The sequence below is a fragment of the Lynx canadensis genome, chromosome C2, assembly GCF_007474595.2.
Source record: "Lynx canadensis isolate LIC74 chromosome C2, mLynCan4.pri.v2, whole genome shotgun sequence".
Taxonomy (NCBI): domain Eukaryota; kingdom Metazoa; phylum Chordata; class Mammalia; order Carnivora; family Felidae; genus Lynx; species Lynx canadensis.
Window position 1 is genome coordinate 85756266 of NC_044311.2, and position 17997 is coordinate 85774262.

General features: G+C 43.4%; 1 protein-coding gene across 5 annotated transcripts; it reads right to left on the minus strand.

The window, feature by feature from the left end:
• Window positions 1-1278: 1278 nt before the first annotated feature.
• On the minus strand, window positions 1279-17724 carry APOD (apolipoprotein D). Of its 5 annotated transcripts, none has more exons than XM_030329598.1 (7): window positions 17524-17723; window positions 14006-14140; window positions 13668-13810; window positions 8532-8653; window positions 5189-5277; window positions 2954-3085; window positions 1279-1755 (listed from the first exon to the last, which is right to left on the minus strand). In XM_030329598.1, exons 3-7 carry the CDS (start codon window positions 13788-13790, stop codon window positions 1520-1522), a joined length of 702 nt encoding a protein of 233 aa, XP_030185458.1. In that variant the 5' UTR covers window positions 13791-13810; window positions 14006-14140; window positions 17524-17723; the 3' UTR covers window positions 1279-1519. The 5 variants fall into 5 exon arrangements, with proteins under 5 accessions (XP_030185458.1, XP_030185457.1, XP_030185456.1 ...); XM_030329597.1 differs by having other exon boundaries at window positions 14014-14140; window positions 17524-17722; XM_030329596.1 differs by lacking the exon at window positions 14006-14140 and having other exon boundaries at window positions 17524-17719.
• Between the last annotated feature and the right edge of the window lie 273 nt (window positions 17725-17997).

Genomic DNA, 17997 nt, shown 5'->3' on the forward strand with positions numbered 1-17997 from the left:
GGGAGACACAGAATCGGAAACAGGCTCCAGGCTCCGAGCCATCAGCCCAGAGCCCGACGCGGGGCTCGAACTCACGGACCGCGAGATCGTGACCTGGCTGAAGTCGGACACTTAACTGACTGCGCCTCCCAGGCGCCCCATGAGATCCTTGGGATTTTTGTAACCGTTAAAACATTAAAGAGTCTCACGTGCTCAAGGAAACTCATACTTTATGATCATGCTGAAAAAGCCAAAATCTAATCAAATGGCTTAATTTCGGAGTCATTACCCAAAGCCTTCGTAGATTATAAATGCCATGTGAACTAAGTGAAATTGCAGGGTGATAATTCTGAGGTCTTTCCGATTTTAAAAGTCATAATGCAAAAAAACAAAAAAAACAAAACAAAAAAAAACCAAAAAACAAAAAACAGCAACAACAACAACAAAACAACAACTCAAGGTGGTTCCTGATTGTCCGAAGTTGGAACACCCAGAGGTGGGGCTGCACTCCTCAGCTTGGATTATACTTGCATCTTTACTTGTCAGTCTCTCTTGCTAGACTGTAAGCTTCCACAGGATGACAGGGTTCTAGATTTTTCAATGCCCAGAATGCAGTTGGGCCTCGGTAAATATCCGTTGAATGAGAGACCCAAAAAAAGTTGATTTTCTAAAAAAAAAAAAAAAAAAAAAAAAAAAAAAATCCCCATAGTCTTCTCCCTTATAGATTCTCTCCTGCACAGACACCAAGATTGTCCCATTCTTTAGCCTGACTCTGAAGACCTCCTGATGAGAAAGTAAATACTTCAGAGAAACTGCCTGTCAGAGACTCAGAAAACCCAAATGATTCCCCCTAAAGGAGTGCCTACTGGGGGCACCTGGGTGGCTCAGTCGGTTAAGTGTCCGACTTCAGCTCAGGTCATGATCTCGTGGTCCATGGTCTGTGAGTTCGAGCCCTGCATCAGGCTCTGTGCTGACAGCTCAGAGCCTGGAGCCTGCCTCAGATTCTGTGTCTCCCTCTCTCTCTCTGCCCCTCCCCCGCTCATGTTCTGTCTCTCTTTCTCTCTCTCTCCCAGGAATGAATGTTAAAAAAAAAAAAAAAAAAAGGAGTGTCTACTGTAGGATGTGGCACCTGGACTCAGATCACCCATAATAGGCCTTTGCGGTCTGCTTTCTCTTTCCAGAAACAGGATTGTTCTCTTTAAACTTAAACTGTACAGTGCTTTGTTTCTTTCAACAGAACTGTTCATGGATCTCCAAACATAAGCGTATAATTGAAAACCCACAATAAGCAATTCAGAATCTACTGTGAGCACAGCAGGTCAGCAACAAGTTTATTATTAGACTGGCAAGGTAACATGGTACATGGCTAAGTGTTTGGGCCAGCGTTGCTTGACTTTCTCTCCACAGGCTTCTGCTTTCAAATTTCCCCTCTGGTGTTTGCAATGTTGCCGTGGTTGGTTTGTCTTTATGAAGGGTGGGGTGGGGGGAAGCAAAGCAAAAGAAGTAACATTGAGTGAAGGCAGGTTCCCTTTAGAGCCTCTTACAGTGGCTCAGGGCAGTTCACCTGATCTGTGATAGTCATTTTTTCTATGTCAATTTCATTAGAAGTCAAGATATCTTTTAGATAGGTCACTGTTTCTGGAGGGAGATAAGGGTTTCTTCCCAAGATCCAAACATGATCCATGTGAAAAAGCCAGACGATTGTGGTACAGGAGTACACGAGGGCGTAGTTCTCATAGTCGGTGGCCAGGACCCAGTATGGAGCAGATGGCATCACTGAGAACCAGAGGAGAGCAGTATTAAGAGGGACCAGGACAAGAGGAACCTTCATCTCCAGGACCCTGGAAGCCAGGATCCTAGTTCTTCTACTGTAGTAGAACTTAAAAAAAATTAAAAAAAAATTTTTTTTTAATGTTTCATTTATTTTGAAGACAGAGAGAGACAGAGCATGAGTGGGGGTGGGGCAGACAGAGAGGGAGACATAGAATCTGAAGCAGGCTCCAGGCTCTGGGCTGTCAGCACAGAGCCTGACATGGGGCTCGAACTCAAAAACTGTGAGATCATGACCTGGGCCGAAGTCGGACACTCAACCGACTAAGCCACCTGGGTGTCCCCCCAATTTTTTTTTTAAATGTTTATTTTTTTTTGAGAGAGAGAGAGACAAAGAGAGTAAGCAAGAGAGGGGCAGAAAGAGGGAGACAGAATCTGAAGCAAGTTCCACGCTCTGAACTGTCAGTACAGAGCCCGATATGGGACTCCAACCCATGAACCGTGAGATCATGACCTGAGCTGAAGTCGGACACTTAACCAACTGGGCCACCCAGGCACCCCAAGAGTAGTGGTTCTTAATTCTGGCTTTATGTGGGAATCTTATGGGAACTTTGACAAATACTAGGCCATGTTTCTCCAGACTGATGTGGAGGTGGTTGGTACTCTTGAAGGCTCCCCCATGATTCTAATGTGCAGCCAAAGCTTAGAGCCATCCTTCTGGATCCTTCTTCCCTGATAACGCATCAGTCTGCAGAAAGCCACAGTAATGGGGTGTTTTGCCAGACCTCTTAGACTAACAGGCTGCACTTAGCACCAGTAGGCACCACTCTGCAGAAAGCCACAGTAATGGGGTGTTTTGCCAGACCTCTTAGACTAACAGGCTGCACTTAGCACCAGTAGGCACCACTTAGCTAAGTGGAGTTAAGATGGCAAGGTCAGGGGCCCCCAGGCTTTCCAAGTCTGTACTTCCCAATTTCCTCTAGAACCTGTCTGAGAAAGGAAATAAGGGCTAATGTTGGTGTGTTTATTTTCTTTCTGTGTGACCTTCGAAAGTTCTTTTGCTCTCAAGAATATGGTAAATCAGGTGGTAACAGGTTATAAACTCCTCCTCACAAGGGGCCCATGAAGATTCATTGACAGAGGTCTGCACAGTGTTGAAAGCTTAGCCTTAAAGGGTCCTTACAACAAGAGAGGGAGGATTTACCTTCTCCGTTTGAATCCAGAGACTTCCTCTGTGAACTTGACCTCCACAGCCAAGGTCCAAGCCAAGGAAATGTCATAGCCCAACTTGTTAAAGTTAAGTGGAAAATGGGCCCAAATGGGAGAAAGCTGTGAACTGACCCCATAAGAACAAAAGATTTGGACACAATCTGCTTTCTTGGGTTTCAAGCAACCCACCTCCTCCACTCAAAAATAATCCCTCTCTTTGCTAAGTCAAACCAGATCTCAGCACTCGTGAATGACCATGAGAAGCTGGACAAAAGAGGCAGGGTGTAAGAGATTAGAACTTGGCTGGGTGTCAGGGACCCAGCTGGTTATCAGGACAACACAAGAGGGCTAGTCCAGATGACCACCCACTGAGGTCCCTCCTACCTCTGACTTTCTACCTGTTTTCAAGTATGAAAACAGAAGGACAGTTGGAGGACATCTGGACAGAAGCCTGCACAAGGCTACAGGGCCCACACTGAGTGGGCCCTGACTTACCTTTCTAGCACCATTGGTGCCTGCCTGCCGGGCTCACTATTGAGAGCTTGTATTCATCACAGATCTGCGACCTTTGAATTTCCACTGCTTTGTGTGTTCCCAGCTGGACTGGGAACTCTGCAACCCTGAGTGGTTTGGGGGAAATATGTCTTCCAACCTCTTCCTGCCAAGGCGACGCGCCCCGCCTGCACAGAGCCACACATTCACACGCCGTCTTCCTCCCACAGGGTCTAGCTCTCAAGCATACATTTACCCAGACATTCCCTCATAGCAAATAAAACTTCCACATCTCTTTATTATCTGAAAACTCTGACCGTCTCCTACTGCTTATGGAAGGCACGTCAACCCATTACATGGCTTTTGAGGCTCTTCCCAGTCTTGTCTCGTGCTCCATGTACCCGCCCATCCTCTAGGCTTCTCTCTCCAGACCTTTCCTCAAGCCATTCCTCCTCCTGGGAAAGCCTTTCCTGTAGTCTCCTCCACATCCTGGAAGACCCAATGCAAACACCTGATCCCTTCAACCAGAGTGAATCTCTTCCTCCTCTGTTTCCTCTGCCAGCAGCTCCTGCCTCCTTTAGCTCCTGTTACAGGCCTCCTTGTGAAGGTCGTGCACATAGTATTTGGCCTTCACTCCCATCCCCCCTTCCTCAGTGGAGAGTTTGGGAGACCTTCGTTTTGGTCCCAACTCTGCCTCTAAATGGTCTAGCGACCTTGCCTATATCACCTAGCTTTTCTGCACTTTGACGTTCTTCTTTGTAAAAATAACAAGAAAGGCTGAGATGCACAAAGTCCCTTACAGCTTACAGAGCATGTGCTATCTCATTTACCCTTAGAATACTGGGCGCAGAAGTGAAGTTAGTTGCCCATGGTCACATGTGCGGGAAGAATTATTTTCATCTCCCAGCATTCCTATCTTGGTCTATAAAATAAGCACTTCCTCACTGCCCTACTCTAGGGACTTGAAGGGGGAGCGGGCTGGGGGACAGTGATTCTTCTTACCGCTGTGACTGCGGTGTCTGCCCCTTGGGTGGGGAGAGGGGCCCTGAAGCACTCTCGGTAAAAGAAAGTCTCACATTTCTGAGCTGGCTTCTGCAGTGTATCTATATCAACAGTAAACTAAAAATTTGGTGCTTTCTCTGTTGTTTGTGTCCTTTCCCCGGTTAAGCCAGAGCTCAGAGGACAAATGCTCGTGATCAAACATCTCTCAGGGAACCCTAAAGTGTGGTGAGAAAGTGGCAGATAGAGCCAGGGCTCAAACTTACCTTCACTCTTGTCATCTCTTGTGTCCAAGCCTTTGCACATGTGAATTGTTCTGCTAATACCACTACTAACAACTAACTACTACTGGCTACTAATATTTCAGGCCTCCATTCCCTCTGGGAAACTAGTCTAGGCTGGTGCCCTACTGCTCTCCCCGGGTGCTACAATTTGTGCTGCCTTTATTGAAACACGGTAGTTTTACAGTAACTTGCCTGCATACTTGTCAGTATCCACATGGGATATAAGCCTCTCAGGGCCAAGGGCCAGCTCTGTCTTGCTCATCATCACATCTTTGGTGCCTAGACCCAAGCATGGCACATAGTAGGTGCTCAACAAAGTATTATGCATTGAGTCACTATAGGTGACACACTATAGGTGACACTCAGATGTGACAGGAGTGTTTCAACCCAGGGCTCTAGCCTTTGGTTTGCATATCTCCTATCCCTGAAACCTCCTGAGAGAAGTGAATACTTACACCAGAAAAACTTAACTCCCAGCTTGGCAGGCTCTGTGAGGTTGGCCTGGGTGGCTTCGCCTTCAATTTGATTCACAGTTCCATCCGGTCTGCAACGAGTTAAAACAAAACAAAACAAAACAAAACAAAACAAAACGCCTTAATTCAATGGAAGCCAAAAATCAATGAAAGGCCACTAAGCATCAGGGTGGCCAAGATTGTGATTTCTGGTTAGGGAGGCTCTTTCCTTTGTCACTGTCTCTGAGACCAAGTGGAGGAAGATGGCCCTGGGTGATAAGAAGCAATAACTGAAATGCTCCAGGACTGGATCATATGTTAGGCCCTAACACTTCTGTGCTGTGTTTTGAGTCCTACAAGGCCATTTCCTGCACTCAGGCTGCAGAGGGAGGGAGTAAAAGAGAAGGGAACACAAACGAAACAACCCTATACACCAAGAAGATTTACTTCTTTAAAAATGAGAATGGGCCAAAGGGAAAAACAAGGACTGACATGATTACTCAAAGTCTGGAGATCTGCACACTTTCCTTGCTCTTGGGGCCTCAGTGACATCATATGACATCATCTGACCCATAAAGCCATCCATACACCTGAGCTCTGAGACCCCTATCCAGGCCTGCAAGCTTCTGACTGAGTATGGGAGATTTCAACATAGGCCAGGTAAAAGCAGGCAGTGAGGAAATATTAACCTCATCTCAGTGATTCTCAGAGACATTAAATGTGCAGAAATGCACATCTTACAACAAATGCCACCTTAAAATTCGCAGTGTCATTTCTTTCTTAGTAGTATATAAAATGGTGGTGTGTCTTAAAAGTGATGGTCTTCGATTGGATGAAATACTTTCACTGTTTTGAAAGAGTGGCTCCAGTTTTTAGCAACTCCCAGTGACTCTGTGGACCTGGGGGAGAGGGGAAATGCCTGGGGACGGAGGCACTGAGGGGAGGGCGCTCACATCACAGTGCTCTTCCTAGGAAGCTGACAGAGGAGGAGCCTGTTCATCAGTCCTCAAGGGGGCACAGAACAAAAGTTAGAGCAACAGTGTGTGTTAGAAAGTCAGTAGGCTATGGTTAGTGGTGACAGATGTCCCAGAAACCAGATAATAAGCAACAGGTAAGGAAGGATGAGAAATGTATCCTGGATGCATAGTCTGTTTATCATCAAGTAGGGCTGGGAACCATCCCTTCCTCTGTCACCTGAAACTCAGCTGGGAGAACAGGAAGATGGTCCATTTCTATCTGCATGCAGTTGCTTAGCAACAAACCAGCCTCTTCTCGGCAGACTTTCCTGCTTTTCATCATCATTTATGTTTTGGCCAGAACAGTTTTCAAAACACCAGTCTCTGATCGTAAATGCACAATTTGTTCATGGGAAAAATACATTTGTATTTTCAAGGGTCTAAGCAGATTAATAGTAATACATAGTATTAATTAAATAATTACTACACACCAAACCCTGTTCTAAGCAATTTACATGTGTTACCTCATCTGATGCTCACAAAGCCCTATGCAGGGAGGTTCTATGATTAATGTCACTTTACTGAGAGGAAACTGAGACCTAGAGTATTACCATAACTAACCTAAGATCACACCATTAGTAACTGGCAGAACCAGGATTTGAAATGGGGCAGCCTAACTCCAAAGCCTGAGCCCTTCGGCTCCCAGCCCCGTGCCAGCTGCTTTTGCCCTCAAACTCTCTGACACTGGCTAAGAGTACTTTGCTCAGACTCCGTGCTGTGCCTCTGCCCATCCTGTAGTATTCCTGAAAGGAGAAGACATATCATGCTCCTGAACCAGCAAACCTTTCTCCATGTGCCCTTGTATCTTAAACAAACGTGACCCTACAGGCAGAGCAACCTAATACTCAAGATACAGTTAAAGAGGACTCCTGGCCGGCTCCGAAGGAGAGGTGGAAAAATCTTGTGGGTTTTGAGATCAACGTCACTGTCTGACTCTTGGTCATAGAATGGGACAAAATATTTGAAATGAAGTCATTGCAACTTTAGATGGAGGTCTGCATCTCAATCCTTCTCTGGACTCTAAAATAATCTGTTTTTATCTTTAGAGGCCCTTGAGATTCTTAACTTTATTTCTATGGTTTATGAAGGCAGGGAGTCAACCCACTTGTGTTCTGGCTCACAGAAAGCTTAGTGGATAACAAGATGGCCACACAAAGCCTCTCGGAGCCTGAGTAACTTCCATGCTGGGTTATAATTGTTTTCTTGGAGTTGAGCACAGTTCTCAGGTCCTGTAGGGAACAAGAAGGACAGTCCTTCACCCCAGCCTTTCTTCCATTTGTCTTCTGTTCTCTTCCCCATTTCACTTCTCCCTGGGTTTGAATCTTAGCTTTGTTGCTTACAAGCTGTGTGGCCCTTGGGCAAATTACTTTCCCTCTCTGTACCTCAGTTTCCTCATCTATAAGTGTGGGGTTGATAATAGTACCTACCTCAGGGTTGTTATGGGAATTAAATAAATATATATATTCATTTACATATGTACATATATGTACACACATGTATATATACATACACATACAGAATAGTGCCTTGCATTTAGGAAATACTTAGTATTTGTTACTATTGTTTATTGTTGCTCTTATCTTTGTTGATAGAAGGTTGGTAGGAGCTCTTTCTGCGGCTTTTTAAAGTTTCTGTTTGCTTTCTAAAGTATGAATTCTCATATCAAATAGAAATCTGTATTTCAGTATCAGAAAAGTATACTTCTATAGGCGATCCTGTTCTCATAACCTAGAATGTGACCATGTATTTGATTCTTGCTTAACAAGAAAAGGAGTTTTCTAATAGTTAAAGCTGTCTGGAGATGAAATAAATTGTCATGGAAGGCAATGAGCTCCCAGTTCCCGGAAGGAGTCAGGTAGAGCTGGATGTCTTCTGTTAGTAGATAATATAGAAAGGGCTTCGTTCTTAGTTTGGAGATCAGATGAGATGGTCCCCCTCCCCACCCCCCTTGTGCCCCCTCCCCCTCGTCCTTTGCTACCAGAGTATCTATTTTGCTATGAGAGCGGGAACCCTGCAGTTTGGATTTCCATTGAGTTCCTAGTGCCTCTCCTAGGGAGTAAACATATAATAAGTACACAACACTCAAGGGAGTCCACAATACAAAAAGATGCTCAGCAAATGGTCATGGAAATAAATGAGTGGCTTCTCATCCCCACCATTCTGCTTGCCAAAAACTTTCATCTTAGGACCTGCTGTGAGCAGCCAGGGCAGACCCAGCAACATCTGCACCACCCCCCTCAACGAGATCGCAAGGACACCCAGTCACCCCAGGACAACTCTCTGCAGGCTGGCTCCAGGACTGTGTTGCTTTTGAAACCACAGCCACTCACCTCAACTCCTGGTTTATCACTTTGATGTTTCCGTTTTCCATTAGCGAGTAGTTGGCTTGGATGCAACTTCCCTTCTCAAAGCTCACTGGGATCTTCTCAATTTCATACCATCGTCCAAGATACTGCAGAGGTAACAAGAAGCAGAGAAAACCCCATGGCTCTCTGGGGACCTGCAAACTCTTCCCTATTGTTGCCTTTTAGAGCAGAGCCCTTTCCTGGGGAAACCAAGCAAAATGGGCTGCATTGTTCTGACAGCAACTGAGCAAGATATTGATTCAAATGAGAGTAAGTGAATCGGATGTGCAGGCATTGGTTGAATGCCACATTTTATTCCTAAAGTGCTCTTTATTTAGATATGCTGTCAGTGGCCCCTCCAGCCAAAATCTATGTGAAATTCTAAACTCTGTGAAAGAGAGCGAGCAGTCCAGATGATGGAAGGTGCCATCTCAGACATTTTGTGACTCTACGAGGCATCTTTGAGTTGTGTGCAAGTCAGATATATTCACTGTGGGGAACTGGGACTCCAGAGTTGGTTGCATTCTCCTCATAAGACCTCGCACAGGGAGGTGGACACAAAAACTTTTGGCAGGTGATCAGGACTTAGAAGACTGATACCACGGGGGGTATGGTCTCAGTTCATAACTTCGTGTACAGAGTCAACTCTAAAGAAGTGCGCATTGTTGTGGGGGAGGGGGAGAAAGGTATGTTCACCGTTCCATGCATCACCTTGCATGGAGATTGCTCCAATTTACAACCTTCGTGGAGGGCAATTTGGCAATATCTAGCAAAGCAATTTCACTTCTGGAAATGTAACCTCCGGATAATAAGAAAAAGAAATGATGCATATGTGAGGTTATTTGTTGTGGTACTATTGTAAGAACAAAATACGGGAAACTAGAGTCTGAGCATTCGTAGGGGACTAGGTAAATAAATTATGGCACATCCATATAATGGAATGTTACACACCCTCTTTTAAAGGAGTCAGATGCGGGGCGCCTGGGTGGCTCCGTCGGTTGAGTGTCGGACTTCACCTCAGGTCATGATCTCACGGTTTGTGGGCTCTGTGCTGTCAGCCTGGAGCCTGGAGCCTACTTCGGATTCTGTGTCTCCCTCTCTCTCTGCCCCTTCCCAGCTCATGCTTGGTCTCTCTCTCTCTCTCTCTCTCTCTCTCAGTCTCTCAAAAATAAATAAACATTAAAAAAAAATTTAAGGAGTCCTATGCAATTATCTCCAAGATACATACAATGGAAAAAGAGCTAGGTGAAAAATAGTGTATATGTAAAAATGGGGGGAAAGATTATTATGTTCATTTTCTATTGCTGCTGTAACAATTTACCAGAAGCCTAAAACTACCCAAAGTTATGGCCTCACAGGTCTGTACATCGAGTGAGTTTGGTTAAAATCAAGGTGTTGGCAAGGCTGTGTTCCTTCCTACAGGCTCTAGAGGACTCTGTCTTCTTGCCTTGTCCGAGTTGTTGAGGCCACCCGCATTTTTTGGGTTGTGAACTCCTTCCTCCATCTTCAGAGCCAGCAAATGCAGGTGAAATTCTTTTCACATTGCATCTCTCTGATTCTTGTTCCATTGTCACACCTCTCTGACTACAGTTGGGGAAGGTTCTCTGCTTTCAAAGATTAGATTGGTCCTTTCTGGATAACCCAGGCCATGCCTGCCATCTCCAAGTCTATAACTTTAATCACATCAGCAAACCCCCCTTTCCATGTACGGTGGCACAGTCACAGGTTGCAGGCATTAGGGTGAGGGCATCGTTCTGCCTACTGCAGTTATGTATGTATTCATGAACATATACATTCGCTCCCAAAAGATACACAATAAAATGATTTTGCTGGTTGCTACTGGGGAAGGAAACTGAGGTAGGAGGGGAAAAGGGGTAGGAGAAGAGCTTCGTTGTATGTTCTCTGGCACCTTTAGGATTTTGATCCATGTGACCATATTTACTTAGTCAAAATATTAATTGAAAGTATTTTTAAATTTAAAAATGTATTACTCAACAAACGAAAATCAGAGACGCACTCACCTTCAAAAAGTGAGAATTGGAAATGAGAGTACTGCAAATAGGTGGCAGTACGACTTCGGTCACATGGCTCTTTGCTCAAATATATACCCACGTTTGTGACCTAAATTTCCACTCATTTATTAAAGGCATATCTTTCAATTAAAACCACTGAAATTAACATTCATTGAAAGCACCAAAAAAATACGGATAAAGGTCAGTTGGTTTCATAGGCATTCTCAAAAACACACTCCATTTTATACAGAGCATTTAAAATGGTTCTATTATTGTTAAGGTGACTTCAGTGCTCCATAATTAAAACCGAGGAAGCATGATTTTCTAGAAAAGGGGAAACTGAAAGGTGGCAGATTGCTTTTTATGTCATGCTCCCTTATAATTTCACGATATTTTTGTGAAAACCTTTTCACGTTTGTGGGTCCCAGTTTCTCTATCCATATAAGAAGAATGCAATGTTTAAAATGAATCCTGTATGGGAATGCAAGCTGGTGCAGCCACTCTGGAAAACAGTATGGAGGTTCCTCAAAAAACTAAAAATAGAACTACTCTACACCCAGCAATTGCACTACTAGGCATTTATCCATGGGATACAGGTGTGCTGCTTCGAAGGGACACATGTACCCCCATGTTTACAGCAGCACTATCAACAATAGCCAAAGTGTGGAAAGAGCCCAAATGTCCATCGATGGATGAATGGTTAAAGAAGATGTGCTATATATACATACAATGGAGTATTACTCGGCAATCAAAAAGAATGAAATCTTGCCATTTGCAACTACGTGGATGGAACTCGAGGGTATTATGCTAAGTGAAATTAGTCAGAGAAAGACAAAAATCCTATGACTTCACTCATATGAGGACTTTAAGAGACAAAACAGATGACCATAAGGGAAGGGAAACAAAAATAATATAAAAACAGGGAGGGGGACAAAACAGAAGAGACTCATAAATATGGAGAACAAACTGAGGGTTGCTGGAGGGGTTGTGGGAAGGGGGATGGGCTAAATGGGTAAGGGGCATTAAGGAATCTACTCCTGAAATCATTGTTGCACTATATGCTAACTAATTTGGATGTAAATTTTTAAAAATGTTTTCATTTATTTTGGAGACAGAGAGAGACAGAGCATGAGCACGGGAGGGGCAGAGAGAGAGAGGGAGACACAGAACCCGAAGCAGGCTCCAGGCTCCGAGCTGTCAGCATAGAGTCCAACGCGGGGCTCGAACTCACAGACTGAGGTCATGACCTGAGCTGAAGTTGGACGCTTAACTGACTGAGCCACCCAGGCACCCCGTAAATTTTAAAAAATAAAAAATAAAATTAAAAAAAAAATGAATCCTGTAAAGGAAGAGGTAAAACTATCTCTATTTCCAGAAAACATGATTTTGTGTATAAAAAGTCCTAAGGAATCCACACACACACACAAACTATTAGAACTAATAAATGAAGCTAGCAAGGTTAAGGGATACAAGATCAATATACAGAAACCAAATGGCTTTCTACACTTAAAATGAACACTCTGTAAATTATGAAAATTCCATTTACAATAGCATCAAAAGAATAAAATACTTAGTAATAAGTATTTAACCAAAGAAACACAAAACTTATACTCTGAAAACTACGAAATATTGTTGAAAGAAATTTAATAAGACCTAAATAAATAAGAAATTAAATGGAAAGATAACCTATGTTCAGGGATTGGGAGGCTTAAAATTGTTAAGATGACAATATTCTCCAGATAGATCTAGATTCAATGCATTCTCTATTAAAACAACAACAACAACAACAACAACAACAACAACACAAAACGAAACTCTGCTTCTTCACTAAATTGACAAACAGATCCTAAAATTCATATGGAAATGCAAAGGACTTAGAATAGCCAGAGAATAAAGTCGGAGGCGTCATATATTCTAATTTCAAAACTTACTACAAAGCTATAGTAATCAATACTGTATAGCACTGGCATAAAGATAGACACATAAAACAATAAAATAGAATTGAGAGTCTAAAAATAAGCTGTTACATAAATGTCCAATTGATTTTCAACAAGGATGCCAAGACTGTTCGATGGGGAAAGAATAGTCTTCTCAGCAAATAGTTCTGGGCAACTGAATATCCACTGGCAAAATAATAAAGTTGGACTTCTATATCACACTATATAAAAAGCTTAACTCAAAATGGAGCATAAAATTAAATGTAAGGATTAAAACTATAAATCTCTTATAAGAAAATATAGAAATAAAAATCATAACCTTGCATTAGGCAATGGTGTTTTAGATACCAAAAGTATAAGCAAGAAAGGAGAAAAATAGATAAATTGCACTCCGTTAATATTGGAAACTTATGCGCTTCAAGAGACACATTAATAAAGTGAAAAAGCAATCCACAGAATGGGGGGAAATATTTTCAAATCATGTATCTGATAAGAGACTTGTATCTAGAACATATAAAGAACTCTCAGAGCTCAATAATTAAAAAGATAAGTAACCCAACTTAAAAATGGGGAAAGGACTCAAATGGACATTTCTCCAAAGAAGATATAAAAATGGACAATAAACACATGAAAAGGTGTTCAACGTCATTAACCATTAGGGAAATGCAAATCAAAACCACGATGAGATACCCTTCATACCCTGTAAAAATGATTACAACCAAAAAGATGACAATAGCAAGTGTCGACAAAGATAAGGAGAAATTGGTATTATATACACGGCTGATGGGAACGTACAATAGTGCATGCAGCGCTTTTGGAAAATCATTTCCGTGGGACGATCTGAGGAACATTCTACACATTTCCTCAGAGGATTCCCAGCAGGACTGAACCCTTCTGTTAACAGTGTTACTGTTCAGGAATGTCATCTTTTATTGCCGTTCTGCCTTCTCTCAGTTTCCCCACATGCCCACAGTGCTTCCTGGGATCAGCTTCCCAAAACCCTCTGCTCCCCAGTTCTTGTCTCAGAGCCTGCTTTGGGGGATGCCCCAGTAAGATAAGTACCTACCCCAAGGCTTGCTGTGGCAATCAAAGCAGAAAACTAACACTGAATCCTAGAGGATGCTTATTCAAATGGGAGGCAAAACAAACGGGAGTTGAGACTTTTGCCACACCTTGTGCACGTCAAAATTCTCCTGCACCGGAGGAGTCGGGCATTTCCCAAGGTGAAAGGCTTGTCCGTCTGCGGCACTGAAGAGGCTGGCCAGAGCAGAAAAGAGCAGCAGCGCCGTCATCATCTTGGGGCCCTGGATGGAACCTGGGGTCAGGAGAAACAAAGAAGCTAGAGTTGTTCTGAGCCCCCTGAGGACACGCAGTCACCAGGGGAACATTTCTGGGGACCTATCTGGGGACCTTCCCCTGAGCCCTTTTGAACGGTCACCCTGCAGAGCCACCTGAATCGTCATCATCAACCCTGCTGTGAGGCCTTCCACCCCTGGGAGCATCTCCCGACCTTTGTACCTCCATTACAGCACGCTCTGCCTGGTGTTAGAGCTCGATGGATTTATTTTGCAACTGCTCCCCCTCCATTATGCATTTTTCAAGGATGGGAGCCCACAGAACCTGGCAGTGTCAGGCACAGTCCATACTTGTTGATGAACAGAAACAATGTGGGGTGGGGATAGGCCGAGGGGGAGGTCGAAGCGGTCAAGTGAACCATGCAAGAGAAAAAAATGAGCACAAACCATGCACGTTTAGTATCTTATGAGATTCATAAGAGAAGTGCCTCCCTGATCTACACCCCCCCCCACTCCTGCCCCATCTTGCTGGGCTGCTTACCAACCCAGGAGTAGGCCTGAAACCTTAATAGCCTGTGGCGTGCTGGGGACCCCAGGGTCACCCTGACTGTGTTTGAATGCAGACCTTGCCACACGCTAAGTATAACTGTACATTTTATGCTTTAGTTTCCTGGTCTATTAAGTGGGGGTAATAATCATACCAACCTCACCAAGTTTGGTGAGAATTAAATGAGATACTATAGAGAGAGTATTTAGGGTGAAGTCTGAACTAGCTTAATAAATGCTAGTTATTATTATCGTGAAAAGCAGAAACAAATAACTGCTTCCTGAATTTCTCTTCGGCATTCTGTTGGGGATACTTCTCAGAGATGTTCATTTCTTTCTTTTTTTTTTTTTTTTCTTCTTTTAAAGGTGCATTGACAGGGACGTAGATATGCATTTAACTAGAGAAGGACTAATAGCTGGCAACACGCATTTCAGCCCAGGCACCCTTCCCTGCTTCTTTCCCTGACTTGCCTTCAGTCTATTCTCCTCCTTGTGACTCCTTGCCTGTAGCTGCACAAGAGCTATTTCTAGCTCTTTGCCTTTCTCCCGCAATAAAGAAGACTGAATCAACGCAAGCAAAATGTTCTCAGATCTGAGCATTTAAAAGGATGTGTCATAACAGGAATAATTATAACCACTTTATTATGGTTAAACCTCCAAATAACCTTTAATAATCAATAGCTTTTCTTCTGGAGGTTTTATCGTCCCATTTTCAAAGGAACAGTTACATAACAAGTAAAACTGCCAGCTGGGGATGGTGGGGGCGGGGTGGTCGCTGAGCCTCCTTCGAGCAAGCCAAGTCTGTGGTAGGACCGCACCTTCTCTGAGAATCCATTTGCCATTAGCTCCTGCCACCACGTAAACAACACCTGTCTTTTAATCTTTTGGGAGACGATGGATGGATTTGTCTAAACTTACAAAAATTTGTATCCATTTCCAAGAAATTCTTAGAACCGCGCAGCTCTACTCTTGGGCCTCAGTAGGCTTCAAGCTCAGTGCCTTGCCCAGAAGATCTTACCTCAAAGGATGGTCACACATTACGCACATTCTACAGGGTCCCCCAAACTGGCGGGACTTAAGAGGTCCTTTCTCCACCCCGTCCCTCAGCCCCTGGGAGTACAGATGTCACGCTGAGTGCCAGAAGGGGCAGAGGGCCGGGACTCAGGTACTGTCTGTGGCTGTACGTCCTGCAGTGACCCTGAGCCATGCTTCCTTCTGTGCACCACCTTTGGTGGCTTTCTGTAAACACCTACCTCTGTAACCTGATGAGTGTCATTTCACCATGGGACAGTTAACACCAAAAGTCAGTTCCATGTCTTACTCTGACAAATATCTTATTACAAAATGTTCTATTATGGGCTGAAACATGTGCTTTAGCTGTGTAGGAGGATTTCAGAGCAAGGCTAATTCTTAGCCTTGCTTACATATCTCTTCCAAAGATGCCTCTTTATTGCAGTAGTTTTATTCCTATGGTTAAAACTTTTTGTGATAGAAAGGGTGATGGCATCCATACTTTCTTTTCCACGTCCCGTCCGTTCTAGTTTACTCAGCACTTATTGAGTACCTTCTGACGGTGAGTGAGGCAGGAGAGAAGGGAGACTCGGGAGACAAGTTGACCAAAGTAAAGCCATTTTGGTTTTAGCCTGACTCTTAACCTAACAGTCAGCAGGTCATTAAAAGAGTTACAAGATCCAACTCACTGAAGACCACAAGATCCCATTCCCTCCAGCACTAAAAGCCACAAAGGTCAGGCATTCTTAAAATTGCTCCCTGTGGGTAATTGCATAATCCCCAGACAATGGAAAAACTCACCACCCAATAAAAATGATAAACCCAAAATTAAAGAGTAAGCCCCTCCCTACACGCCAGCAAATTAAAAAAAAAAAATTACAAAACCATTTATTAGAGGCAAAGGGATGTCCTCTTCCTCAACTGGGAGGAGAGACCACTACTTTGTAAGAAAGCTCCTTTCTTCTATATTTAATAAATCTTTGTCCCTTTCTCTAAACGGCTTGCTCTGAAATTCTTTCTTGTGCAAAGCCAAGAATCCTCTTGGTGATGAGCCTGAGGCCCTCCCTCTAGGGCCTCAACCCCATCCAGCATCAAAGGTAAGTCGCATTATTATCTTATACCTGTGAACTTGGGTAGGCGTGACCTATATTTTTGCTCTGTCTTCTAACACTAATGGGAAGATTGTCTTAATGAGGGGAGTTTAAATATTTTAAAAATAAACAGAATTTAAATATTATTTTAACTGAATATTAAATTATTTAATAATAATTCTACCAAGGTTATTGTGCATCCGCCCTGGGCCAGCACAGACTCTATGAGCTGGTACTCATACTCACTGAACTTCCCCATGGAGAAGCCCGGGTCTCAGTTTTTCACATGTGCCACACACTGGATCTCCATAACATCCTATCTAGAAGGCTACTGCTATGACATTCTCTGTGTACTCAATGATGTTAATTTCCCAGGGGTTACTTCCTGATAAGGTGTGAAGCCAGAACTTAACGCCAGGTCTCTTAGGAGCCTGCTCTCCCAACACCTGCGTGTTAGTGCGGGCAAGGTACCTGCTCTGAAAAAGCTGCAGGACGTTGACGACTAGATTTTTAGATTTCACATGATAAAACAAAATGCATTTCCACAAGCCAAGCCGTCTAAAGAACCCATTTAGCTATTGACTCTAACAAGAAAATATGTCTTCTTAAGAAAATATTTTTGTGCCATATTGTCAAATGTGTTTTCCGATTCACAGAATGAATTACAGCTCACTTTTTGGTAAATTTTATTGTAATACACAGTTGGACGACAACTCCTTGAGAATTCATCTGGTACAGTATTGGTTATGGAAAATGTTCTCGTTGTCTGCTTGCACAGAAGAGAATGCATAGTGCAAGCACAAGACATTGAGGTAGGTCAACGTTGGGTTGGCACCCCAGTTCTGCCATTTGTTGGCCTATTGCTTAGGATATCTGAACCTCAGTTTCCTCGTCTGAAAAATGGCACTAATGAGGTTCTATCTTGTAAGGTGGTCTGAGGAAAAATGAGAACAATTTTGCAGAGCGACTGGCACAAGCCCTCAATCGTGGCTGTAATTATTTTTAGCTGAAAGGGGGAAAGTAAAAGCCAAGCCTGTCTCTAAGCACTTTTTAACAAAAGCGAAAATGAAAACCACAGTACATACCTTTTCCGTCAAGATGAAGGCAGTTTCCACATGCAAACTCATCCAATTTGAGATGTGTGGTCTTGTTGACTGGCTTCTCCCAAGCTATTTTATAAGCTTCATTCGGTCACTGACGTTTAATTTCAACGCATGCCACACCCACTCCGGGTCGGGAAGGCTGGCCTAAAAGCTTAGTTCTGTATGAAACACAAAGATGGGATGTTTTGTCCATCTCCCTCCCCCAATTTCCTTCACAGCTGCTCCCTGAAAAAGAAACAATGAGATACTGTGTGTATGTGAGAGAGGGAAAGACAAAGTGCATTTCATTCAAAACATCTTTTTTGCTGTGTGGATTTTCGAATTTAATTTTCTCAGTCAGAATGCACTTTAAAGTTCCAGTAAGATGAGCTGCAACATGTTTTCAAGCATCTGGTATTTATTTTTCATTTTTGTGTAAATGAAAAATCAACAACCTCATTTCCTGAAATGGGGCAC

Excerpts from the sequence above, each read along its gene's own strand:
- APOD (XM_030329598.1), bottom strand. The coding sequence starts at position 13,790 with ATGATGACGGCGCTGCTGCTCTTTTCTGCTCTGGCCAGCCTCTTCAGT. Across the intron at positions 8,654-13,667 it reads AGAATTTTGACGTGCACAAG|TATCTTGGACGATGGTATGA; the intron begins GTGTGGCAAAAG and ends TTACCTCTGCAG. Across the intron at positions 5,278-8,531 it reads GTGATAAACCAGGAGTTGAG|ACCGGATGGAACTGTGAATC; the intron begins GTGAGTGGCTGT and ends AACTCGTTGCAG.